At 37.4% G+C, this 13,212-nt stretch overlaps 1 protein-coding gene across 7 annotated transcripts in view; it reads right to left on the reverse strand.

Moving 5' to 3' along the window:
* The window catches only part of ldb3a (LIM domain binding 3a), a 54,205-nt gene that overhangs the window by 39,738 nt on the left and 1,255 nt on the right, over positions 1 to 13,212 (reverse strand). For 6 of the 7 annotated variants that reach the window (XM_073812929.1, XM_073812927.1, XM_073812928.1 and 3 more), the window contains exons 1-2: positions 11,269 to 11,382; positions 10,909 to 11,101 (exon numbers count right to left, since the gene is read on the reverse strand). In XM_073812929.1, the coding sequence (XP_073669030.1) occupies positions 10,909 to 11,004 (96 nt within the window). In that variant the 5' untranslated portion in view covers positions 11,005 to 11,101; positions 11,269 to 11,382. Of the gene's footprint in view, positions 1 to 10,908; positions 11,102 to 11,268; positions 11,383 to 13,212 lie in introns of those variants that run through there. The other variant, XM_073812926.1, reaches the window with a different exon arrangement.

Below are 13,212 nucleotides of genomic sequence, written 5' to 3' on the forward strand. Positions count from 1 at the left end.
TAGTGATAAATGCGATTTTAATTTTGTGGTGGATTGAGAAATAAATGAATGTATCGGGATGTACAACGATGCTCTCACTTGTATGATTTCACAGTAGGCCTGGGCGAAAAATCGATTTAATGAATTAATTCGAATTTTTTGTTGTGGGCGATTTAAAAAATAAGTAATTCGATTTTTTTGTAATGGCGCATTTTTGGCTGCCCGGGGCTTCCGTAGCGTTATTATAGCAACATCAGCAACATCATAGCACACGTGAAACAGCATCAGCAAGCGACATCATCATCATCATAGCACAAACACACAAAACGGCAACAGCAAGCGACAACATGGCTACCGGCGAGAGTGGGAAGTTTGTTCCAAAGAAAGGAATAAAATCATTTGTCTTGCTTTTGATTAAATAAAAGCAAAATTTGCTTTAAGTTGTCTGCCGTTTGTACTTATTGCTTTTCTTAATAAGTGGGGGGGGAATCGGAAAAAATCGGAAGTCGAATTAAAAAAAAATAAAATCAGAGATTTTATTTTTAGGCCAAATCGCCCAGCACCAATTCACAGCAGTAGGAAGTGCAAAAATAACGACACGCCTATAATCCCTCCCACTCTGAAGTGTTACTAAACTCGATGGAAAAGCTAACCAAGCCAAAGTGAGGTGAGCTGACCTGACCTGACCCGACCTAAGCCGTGGGGTACCATGCAATGGAAAAGCGCCATAAATGTGGTTGAAAGCAGACACGCTCAAAGCGTTTCACATCCCATTTACACCTGTTTTTAGCATCGTCCTCTTGTGATCTGATCGACCAAAATGCTCTTAATCTTTATCCCAGGTGTAAACAGGGCTTGTGACGCTGCAGCACAACCACAAAAAACAAATAAAACACAACCGACTATATTAAAATGTTGAAAAGATGTAAATGGTGTAAACGAATGCTCATGGTTGCCAAAATAAATACATTGCACATGTGTGAAACAGGCCTATGGTTCAAATTTTATATTAAACTAGGGGTTAACTTGTTTTCAGCAGTCCACATCATATGAAACATTTATTGCACTTTAATAAGATTTAACTGATGATAACCACACAATTGGGCTGTTTTAACGAATGGGCCGATACAGTGTTGCTTTGTGCTGGGTTTAGCAAAACTAACAGTAAGAGGAAAAGGAAGGGAGCACGAAAAACAAAGGCTTGAAGAGAGTGAGGGGAGATTACCAGGCCTGGCACACAAAGTCTCTCTCTCACTCAGTTCATTCCAATTGATGCCTGGGTGAATGAGTGGCTGACATGCTGGATCAAATCTCCTGTTCACTCTCAACAGCACAAAGAAGCTGTTCTGAGGGTCAAGTAAATCATGGATGGAAAGTAGGCCACAGAGAAAAGTAGAGAGTGAGAGAGAGAGAGAGAGAGAGAGAGAGAGAGAGAGAGACTGCCACCATGGTGTCAAAATTTCTGATAAGGTGAAGATAACATCAGTAACATCATATAGGGGTAGCAGTTCTCACTTATGTTTAGTACTTAAGTGGATAACCAGATGGGCACATTTATGCTAACAAGCCCGAAAAGAATCCAACGTCATTTGACCCCAATGCGACCTGATACCCCCGATCACACACCCCTCACAGAGTGGTGTAGCATCTCTCATATATGAGAGCTGAGTCAACCCACAGAAGAGCAAATGAGCAAAACACATGTCAAAAAGACCAAAATTCATCACATCCCGTCAACATTAATCTTAAATGATCTGAGAACAAGCTTTTATCATTTTCATTGATGCATTAGGCAGACACTTTAATCAAGAGCGACTTGCAATGCATTAGAATATATGAAGAGTTTGGTTCCAAAATACAATAAATCAATTTTGACAAATTTCGGTAAAAACGTGTTTTCTATACCAAGAAAGTGTCAAGATGAAAACCACTATTTTCTGTTAAAAACTTTCACATAGCATCTATAGGTTATAAAAACATAAAAAAATTCAAATCCATAACTTGATTTTCAAAGATTTATTATAAAAACGGATTATTTTTTCCACAAAATGCAATAAATCCATGACAAGTTTTTATTCAAAATGCTATAAATCTATTGAATCATGTGCATTTATCTTTGCCATGTTATATTCATTTAGTTGACTAGTTGTACACACTAATTAAAAATATAAACATTAATGTCATTAATCAAAACACTTAATTTGTCATATTAAGAACACTGTCATTGCTGCGGTTATACTTGACGTCGTCGCTTAATGTTTTTCACCGCGATCAGCTGTAAAATGTTTTGGTCCTGCTCGATTTTCGTTGACTGAGTAAAATTATGAAAAGTTTTTCATAAGATCCCCTGGGGTCAATGTGTTAGCATGAGAAGCTTGATGCTGTCGGCCCGGGCAAACAAGCACCCGTCCCTGAGTGCCTCTTGCGTAAATTATTAGATGTTGATGACTTACGTTTCTTTCCCGTCACAGAAAACCATCACAGGTTTATCAATGCTATTAAAGTATTATTTTGTTTTAGTTTGTTTGTTGATCACGAAGTACAAAGTAGATGAGGAAAACTAGGACTCCGTGTACTTAGCGCACCGCCATTGTTTGTTTACATTGCGTGAATGTTGCGCTGTAATTTCTGGAACGGATTTATTGCGTTCTGTAAAAAAGGAGGAGTGGCGTTTATTGCGTTTTGGGAAAAAAGGGAGAAAAGATGACAGAATAACACGGCGGATATTGGATTTTGCGTAAAATTAAGAATTTACTTTTTAATACTGACCTGATATAATACTGATTCTGGCAGTAACTCATTTTTTTTTTCAAAAATAGCGTTTATTGCGTTTTGGAACCAAACTCTTCATATACACTTGATCATTGTGTTCCCTGGGAAACAAACCCATCATAATGTTCTACCAGTTGAGCTACAGGAACACCCACATTTCCACATTTCTCCGCTGCTAAAATGAAGCTGGTGATTTCAGTGAATATATGCGCTGTTGGTATCTATAGCTCTTTTAAACTACTCCAGCAGGACTGACTTGACCTTCAGCAGCCATCTAAAAACAGCTATGTCTGTCAGCAATGCGAGCCACAGGCTATCATAGCACAAACCAAGACAGGGACTGCTACTTGTTGGACTGTTTGAGAGAGACTATTAGTGACTCACTCTAAGCAAACCAAACCATTCCCAAGTAACTTTTACTCCCAAAGTCTGGTTCGATTGACTAGTGTGACCGCTCTGTACGCCGGGTGCGGTATGCTTTACCGTGGTACACTTGCAGAGGTGGTCCCTGGCACGGTTTAGGTTTGGAGCACGATTCTAAAAAGATGACGTCAATAATGAGATGTCATAGGGGTGGTTTCCTGGACAGGGCTTATCTAAAATGCATGTTTGAGCCGATTTAATTTAAAGGGGTCATATTATGAGATTTTTTTATATGTAAAATATATCTTTGGTGTCCCCAGAGTGTGTATGTGAAGTTTTAGCTCAACATACCCCACAGATTATTAATTACAGCATGTTAAAATCGCAAATTTATATGCTGACCAAAAGTGTGCTGTTTTTGGGTGTGTCGTTTAAAATGCAAATGAGCGGATGAAGTGCAAACACTGATCACAATGATGGTGGTTTGCTGCAATTGAAACTCAATTGTGCTGTCAAGTCCTTCTTTTCTTCCTCTTTCTCTCTGAACTAAACGGCAGTGCTGTGGTTGGATAGTGCAGATAAAGGGGGCGGTATTATTGTAATTCGCCTTACTACCTACCTCACAAAACAGGCGAAATCTGAACGACCTAATTTTTCACATGCTTTCAGAAAATGGCTTACTGAAATTAAGTTACTGGGTTGATCTATCACATTTTCTAGGTTTATAGTAACACTGGGGACCCAATTATAGCACTTAAAAAATGAAAAAAGTCAGATTTTCACGCTATGACCCCTTTAAAAGCATACACACCTGTAGTGTTTTTTGTTAGGTTTGTTTGTGAAACCTATTTAAATGTCCTTAAAACTTCTTAAATATAAATAAGGCCTAGTCCTGGATTAACCTAAACCCTATCCGGGACTTCAGGTGATCAAAAACTTTTCTTGATACATACGATTATGTACAGTAATGTACATGGTAGAGATGTACAATAGTTACATAATAGCTCTGCTCGACTTCATGCGGCGCAATGCAGACAATTGGTTTAATGATAATAAATAATGATAGAAATAATAGGAACAAATAATTAAGGTTCACCTTGAAAGACTCTCAACACTAATTTTCATCATTGGGAACCCTACTGACATTAGCAGGGAATCAGGGAAATGTATTTGTGCAAATAGTTTGTAATAGTCTTGGCACCAAAAGGAACATTTCGCAACATATGCAACTGTTTTAACAAAAACTTTCATAGATTTAAACTGTTGTATAATTTAATTTATATAATTTTGTCAATTATTGTACATTTAAAACCATGGATTTGACACAATCTAATAATAATAATAAAAAAATGTATCTGATGCTAATGCTAACCACATTTTACAGCTTTACATGCGTGTCTGTCCCATGTGTATTTATTTGGATGTTTGGGATAAACATTTAAGACAAAGTTAAGGAAATATAACTAGGACTTTTCCTAGGTACAGTACATACATGGCAAAAAATCTTTTTGTTTTGGATTATTAGTTACCAACCATGGGATATAGCAAAGGATGAAATAAAAATAGCACCAAATATCTCTTCAGAGAACTGTATAAAACACTGGAAAAGCTTTAAATATCAAGTAGGTTTATGTTTATCTGCCAACATCAATCCTACAGCCATTCTAAAGCCTAATTTGAATAAAGTTTTTTTAGAGAAATATAAAGTGGAGAGTTGCCATTTAAGAAGCCCAGCATTGGAACGCCACAATGAATATCAACACTGTTAAGTTGAACACTCTCATCGGGGGTGCTGTGCTATTTCTAGACCTCAGAAAAGCTACTTTGAATAAGAGACAGCCACATTTGTGTCATTAATCCAACTTGCTCATAGTATTATATTCAGGCCATCCATAAAACTCAATCTTACTGGATGCTCTGTAAATACCACACGAATGAGTTTGGCCCTTATTTTAAAACATCCGTATTTGAACACCTTAATACCAGCACACAGAGGCGAAATACTATTCCACCAGTTGGTACAAGAGAGTACAGTTGGTACAAGTCAAGACTCAAGAGAGCCCACAAAAGTATTAAATTGTTATTTCTACTGGCTACTACACATGCCCTTTACCAGACGGGGGACTCTTGAAGTACTTTGGCAGATTATATTAGTGGATCCCTGTTGACATTAATCTTTAACATCTTTTCAAAGCCAGACATGTTTCTAATAACACCACAGTGTCAAATGACAGAGGTGTAGCACAAAGCATGAGTAGCTTTAACGTTTTGCTTGGTAGGACAATAATGTTCCCACTTTAACTCCTTCCAACGTGCAAATGCTATGTGACATCACAATGGCTAAAAAGTCAGGAATAACATTTAATCAGCTTTTTTGCATAATTTTTCCATGCTATTATGTTTGTTGTTTTATTTAAGTCCAAATAAAACTCTTTAGAAAACTCTTTCTTGGCAAATCCTTGTCAATTAAACCATCCAGAGGTATTTATATCCCTCATCTGCTGCTTTCAATTCAACTCGAATTGCACATTCATGCTTTCTATATGCCATCTGTCACAGTTAAACTGCTCTCAGCCAAATAGAAACCCTCATTTCAACACCTACATTTAAACAAAAGCGCAAATAGTGATGCACAAGTGCATTGGCCAGTGAAATTCCCCTAAACCAGACAGCCCAGTAACATGAAATTTTCACAATGTAATTTACTGAGCATGTATAACAAACAAGCCGGGTTTCTATTAAGCATTTGCGCCAAACTTTTGTGTTATTTTGTAAATGCACTGCAAAAAATTACTTTCTTACTTGGTATTTTTGTCTTGTTTTCAGTAAAAATATCTCAAAGTTCTTAAATCAAGATGTATTTTCTTGATGAGCAAAATGACGTAAGAAAATAAGTCTAGTTTTTAAACAAAAACTATACAATTTAAGTGAATTTGTGCTTAAAACAAGCAAAATTATCTACTTAGTGTTTAAGAAAAAAATAAATCTTATTTTTAGATGTTTTTTTCTCACCCCACTGGCAGATATTTTTGCTTGTTTTAAGCACAAATTCACTTAAATTGTATATTTTCTTGTCTAAAAACTAGACTTATTTTCTAAGGTCATTTTGCTCATCAAGAAAAAGCATCTTAATTTAAGAATTTTTTGATATTTCTACTGAAAACAAGACAAAAATACTAAGTAAGAGAGTCATTTTTTTGCAGTGTCAATACAAAACTATTGCAAAAAGTTCCCATTTACTGATGTTATGTGACTTAAAAGTAATTTTCTCACAATTAGTCATTCAGAAATCTGGTGGCGGGTGTGTTCGACTTATACAGCACCACACAGACTGACATGAGATCGACCATTATTCGAAAGAATACAGAGCGCTCAACTCCCGAATCCTTCTTGGGGTATTTTGATGTCATGCGCTTGTCGGCTCTTGCAACGGTGCATAAACTTAAACACAACTCCTCTGTCTTGTCCACCAACCAAACATACCATGCCATATTAAAGAATACTGTAAGTTTCAATTGCAGTTTTGCAATGTTTATTTTCTAATAACAGATCATAAAAACAATTGCGCTACATTAGAGTTTTTGCTAAAAAAAAAATTATCCACATTGGCCGCATTTTTTATTCGCTATTTGAATTTGCGCAATTTGAAAGGTAATGGAAAAGCCTCTACTGCAAGTTTAACATAAATAAAATGAACAACAGAGACACAAGTACAAAATACAAATTCATTGTCGTTTTTCTCAATCTGACACTCAATCTCTGACACTATGGGTGGTTTCCTGGACAGGGATTAGACTAGTCCTAGACTAAAATAAATGTAAGAGCTGTTCAAACTAAAAACAATTTGCACTGAAATATCTTAAAATACATCAGTGCCCTTTGTTTTGCCTCAAAATGCACACAAGTAATGTTTTTATTAAGGCATGTTTGTTAAAACTAGTTATATTTCCTAATTAAACTGAGGCCTAGTCCTGGTTTAAACTAATCCCTGTCCGGGAAACCACCCCTATATATCATAGATGGTGGATGATCAGTAAATATCTCTCAGGCGGCCTGTCTCCTGTGGTTGTCACATAAAGTTCATCTTCTAAAGTTACTTCTAAAGTAAAGGATCCTTCTCAAACCTACAAATGTGATACTCACAGCCAGTTTAAATCTTCATATGTATATACATCATATATACATCAAATGTTTCTTTTCTCATTCGCATAATTCCTTCACACCTGTGAGGTACAATATTTTTATAGAAAAACCCTGTTGAGCCACCCTGACAGCCAGAACAAAAGTGAGCTTTGGGTACCACCTGTCATTCAGCATTGATTGACTAGGCCTACTGCTGCCGATCTTTTCCTGTGCACACAACAGACCTGCCACACTTGATTCAGATATTCTTAGTAACCACTACAGTGAGGCCAAAGGGCTGTCAGTGCTGTAAACATAAGCCCTGAAAAAACGTCAGAAGATTCCTTCTTGCATTACGATATAGCCAAGGGTGTTTACGTCACTATAATATGCCTAACACAACGGGCCACCAAGGATAGTGACATAAGAAACACCGCTTCTGATTCCAGGCTATTGTGACAGAAGTGACCACCTTCCAGCACATCATCTTTGTGTGGATTCTCTTGCCACAATATGACTGCTTGAATCACAGTCTGAAATGTTTTTTTTATACACAGGAGGATCTATTTTTTAATACCTGCTAATGCCAGCAGCATACTAGAGCGGTGAATCTGTCTTCACTAGACATCTGAGAATCTGAAGGTGCATACAGGGCATCTCTTTTTTTTTATCAAATGCACACACAGACACCTTTAAAGAGGTCAAACTGTCAGATTGCATGTTTTCCTTTGTTTTTAGAGTGTTAAATGATGTCTGTGCACATAAAAGATCTGTAAAGTTGCAAAAATTAAAGTTTCAAATCCAAAGAGATATTCTTTTTAAACGTGAAGCCTCATCCACGCCCACCTAAAACGGCTCGTTTCACACGCCCATGCAGTTAGACGTCATACTGGTTTGAACATTTTCATAACACCACCCTCATATACGCAAAGATAGAGGGTGTAACTTTCAATCACGCTGTAGTATTGTTGTTTCCGCCATGTTGAGCAGACGCTGTGTTTTGTTGCAAAACTACTTTGGTTGGCATTCCAACAGAGTAAATATTAAGAATTTTAGGTGGTTAGGTTTTATTTACAACACTGTTTCAGAACAGTACAGCCCAAATGTTCGATTGTGTGCTGCACATTTTAAGGAGGATTACTTTCTGAACATCGCGGAGTACAACCACTGGATGTACACAAAGGCTTCGTCTAAAAAGTGGAGCAATTGCAACTACACTGACATCCTGTAAGTAGCCGATGTTTTCATATTTAATAAATTTCCTCACTGACGATTCAAAGACGAGTTTGGTGCAGAGACGCGCCTGTGTTTTAATGCATTTCCTAATGATGATCCAAACTCGAGATTTGAGAAGTGCAGATTAGTGCTCGTTTGTTGTTTCTACGTTCACAAATGCAAACATGGTTTATGTTTTAGTATCCTTACCTTACCATCTGTTACGTTCTGCTCACATCGCGCTGGTAAAGTTGATCGATTAGCTTAGCCATCCATGTTTTCTGGGTCAGATTCAGGCTCGTGTTGATAAGTTAGTAGTAAATACGATAATATCTCGTGGCTTTCACTATTGGTTTGGGAGCTCATCTTCCAAAACTTGGCAAGGAGCGTCATATTTCCGATTACGTTACTGAGGTATTCGGCCAATCACAACGCACTGGATAGCTGGCCAATCAGTTCACACCTGTTGACACCGCGCTTTCTCACAACGATGAGCTTTGTACCAAACGACCTGTTTCAGATGGGCGGGACTTAGAGGTGCTAAAAAAATGTATGGTATGTGGAAAATAATGATTTTTTTTAACCATAAACCACACGAACACATTGTATTACACCAAATACACACAGTAATGTGCTTTTTAGCCCTATAATATGGCCCCTTTAATGTGGACAAGCATGTTTTACAATGCATGTAATATGTGCATATGCAAGGCACCTGCGCTAAGATAAACAAGTTGTTTCTTATCCGTTTCCAGGGGGGAAATGTTTGCTAGGTGTGTTTGAACAGACAGAATTGTTTTGCTATAAATATTACAGTACAATGAGTGCTTGTCCTTTCATGATATTTGAACTTGCTCATATCTGACAACTAGGGGTTCACTGATATATCGTCCGATGATCCTTGCTATGCTTCTCAATGAATTACGGTGAAATGCCGCTACATCCAAAAGCCAGAGGGCGCACTCGTGCAGAAACTCAATATGCGCTGTAGACGAAGAACCATTAAACACGCACCTATGACATGCAGCTCCAGAAAATGGCTTAAGGATATATTTATATTGCTGTTCTTTAAACATTTTCAGGTATTTTCATAATAATAAAATATGTATAATGATTATGTTTGACGAGTGTTCCTTTTTCAAATGCATGTTATAAACGACTCCAACTAATAATAATTTCAGATCGATAAGAACTTACTGATCAAAAGCCGTAGTACATAAAATAGCTGTGAATAATATCGGCTGTGTTATTCAGAATAGTTATCGGCCACGTATTATTAGTGTATATCGGCATTTATCGGTGCACCCTTACTAACAACACTGGCAAAAAGTATTCCTGTAGAAACAGTAAGCTGGCACAAACAACATCAGGGTCATTAGTACTATTTGCTGGGAATTTATTGATAAAATGTGCAACTGGATGAAAACGTCTCTCTAATGCATAAATGTGAAAAACTGTTCCTGCCACTTAATAGGCTTTATGCCCAGCTGCACTACTTCCTGAACTTCAGCCAGCTCCTTGTTTCCTGTCTGCCATTATTGGACAAACGGATTAATCCAGGTGTGCCTGACCTCAGTAGTCTCAAACAAACTGATTAATCCAGGTGTGTCTGACCTCAGTAGTCACATCATCAATAATCAGACACACCTGGATTAATCAGTTTGTCCAATAATGGCAGACAGGAAACAAGGAGCTGGCTGAAGTTTAGGAGTGCAGCTGGGCATAAAGCCTATTTGTAGAGCACTTTGAATTAGCAATGCAAAAATCATAAATTCTGTCTCAGGGTGCAATCTTCATAATAAAATGTATAACTTGAATGCACTGTAAGTCCCTTTGGATAAAAGCATCTTTTAAATGCACCAAATAAATAACCAAATATTGGTTTACACACAAAACTAGCATCTGGCATCAGTTCAAGTCATGCACAAACCTAACAGCATGACTCTGAGGAAAACGCACAAACTATAACCAATACTGAACATCTACAATGTATATATGGATTTACAATGGTTGATGGGCAGTGGCACAAACCATACATGCCCAATCCAAATTCCAAATTAAGGAGAACAATGCTGCATTATCTTTAGTATCATGAAGAGTAATATCACCTTAGAAGAAAAACAACTTTGGCTCATCGATACATTAGCATATTGATACAGAGGATCAGATACCCAAACCAGGAAAAGGTAACAATAAATGAAAAAAGCAACTACATCTTAAACTCAACCATAAATACAGAACACTTGACAGTACTATGCAACATTGATAAATCTTTAATGTGGGAGTTTTAAAGTTTGAAAACCTATGCTAATAAATGTACATTATAGTGAAACATTGAATCCCTATTTGAATTTCAATATATCTGTTAGGATCAGTCCAGAGGGGTCAAACTTCGACCAAAGAGTGGTGAATTAATAAATAACTGACTGTTCAGGGGTCATGATTTGGGGGTCTTACCTTAGAAACGGTGAGAGGCATGTTGAAGTCCTTGCCTCCTTGCAACCGGAAACCCCATGGCGAAGGTCCAGCGAGTGACACGTTGTAAGAACTCATTGTTCAAAAATAAAAAAACTGTGTTGTTTAAGCCACAGAGCTTCTCCAAATAAATAGGGAAAATTGAGTTGGGGGCGGGGCACGTGCCAAACAGCCTCTGAAAGTAGAAGAAAATGGTGTAAAATAAAGGCAACACTCACCACCTGAAAATCTATAGCACTTCAAGGCTAAAATGTCAAAATAATAGCACAAAACAATGAATTCAGGCCCTCTCAAAGTGCAACTAATGCAAAATATCTGGAGCCAGAAGAAGAAGATTCTTGCCTGCTCAGATGAGCTGGACAGACAGCCTAAGAATAGCTGCCCCTTTGCAAAGAGCGACAGCACTTTGGCACCATGAGGAGGGGGAGGAAGGGGTACTTATATGGCATGTAAGGGGACACCCAGTATGCCAGACCTCCCATGATTCACAGGGCTAATATAGACCCCTCTTATGCTAAAAGATTTTTCTAGACTACTTTCTTTTTGGGTGCCCCCAACTCCAATTCTCTGCAAGTGCAACCTAACCCAATTCTTATTCAGATAATGGGTCAATGAGAACTGGCTGGCACAAACTGGCATTTAAAGGTATGGCTCCATTGAACTGTACCACCTGTTTGAATTAAGTGCATGTCACCACACAAGTATTTCAATTTTAACATATCTCAATGAATGCACTAACTGTAGATGCAAACAATCACTTAGAGGTCATACCAATATCTTCATTGCATAAAGAAATCTTAAATGGCATCTAAAAGATAACACTATCCCAATAATCCAGTGGCGTTGTTCAGTGGTTTTGTTGTAAGCTACATGAATAGGACTTTACATTACAGATTTAGACAAAGAGCAAGTGCCGGTGAGAAACTCCTGATACACTGTAATTGCTCTCATAGAAGAGCGATAAGAAGCTCTCGCTCACCAGCACTCTCTCCTGCCATCACAGTCTGCACTGAAAGACATCAGAAAGAAGATAACAACTGAGGACATGCCTGTTCACCCGGCCTAATTTGGGAGACTTCTAGTTAGCATCTAAGTTTAGCCCTCTTTGTCATTGGAAGAATTTGAGGTAATACGGTACATGAATGGCAATACAGTCCATTCAACAATTAAGCCTTCATAATCAGCATTTTAAAGAGCCAAGTGTGCCTAGCCAGGACATTGATCCAGTGCAGTTGTTTTAGAGATCATGCACCCTGCCTTTAACTACAGATCAGCTGCCAAACCTCCCTGTACATGAAACCATCTATATGTGACCCTGCCTGTGAAACCCAGCTAAAACGTATTTACTATTTTTATTATTTTCTGTGTAAAATTAGCTTACATAGTCTAAAGAACATGCTGTGAAAATATAACCTTGATATCGTTAATATTGACTGAGTATGGTCATGTCAAAGATTGAAATCAATGTAAAATCAATGATTGAAATCAAATTTTGATGCTCCTCTCATAATTCGACAATGAGATTTTAGTCTGGATAAGTCTGGAATGCTCCCTGTACACAATCGCATCGGTAACCCTGAAAAGTAGCTATTTTAGAGTTGTCGTGATTGGTCGACACAATTGACTGCGTCCACGCTGATAATAAGTCAATATCAATATTTTTAATCAATTCCATTATATTACCTTTTTAATTGTGTTTTCACACTAAAATAACAACCACTAGTAGGCACGAACCTTATGTCTAATGCGTTTCCAACAGTCCGCTTTTTTCAACAGTCCGCTGTTTTCAAAGATGTTGAATGAAGTGGGGTCAATTGTCAAATGAGTTAGTTTGCAACTGTCATCAGCATCGTAAATCCTCCAAAGTCTTTTATATTTCCATTTTTTTTTAATGTATGTAGATTTATAACACTATACATAATATTACCTATGCATTAAATTATCTTCATGCATTCACAACACATACCAGATCCCATAGACACGCAACATATTTAAAGTCCTACACACAAGTTTTTTTCCACGGTGTCTGAAATTTGCTAATTATCCATTATTTTTCTCTTGAGAAATCCTATAAAAAAATACTATAGTTAACGCTAATTCGAGGGTGTTTTCATATACAGTGCCTATTGAAGGCACAGTACATTTGACATCTTCTCTCTTTTGCCTACCGTTTTAAGGACATTTTATTGTGTGAAGGCATAAATACGAATACATTATAAACAAAAACATATGTACTGTTAATGAATAGTATTTATATACAATATAAAAAGAGTATGCCACGTTAAA

The sequence above is a fragment of the Paramisgurnus dabryanus genome, chromosome 20 (assembly GCF_030506205.2).
Source record: "Paramisgurnus dabryanus chromosome 20, PD_genome_1.1, whole genome shotgun sequence".
Taxonomy (NCBI): domain Eukaryota; kingdom Metazoa; phylum Chordata; class Actinopteri; order Cypriniformes; family Cobitidae; genus Paramisgurnus; species Paramisgurnus dabryanus.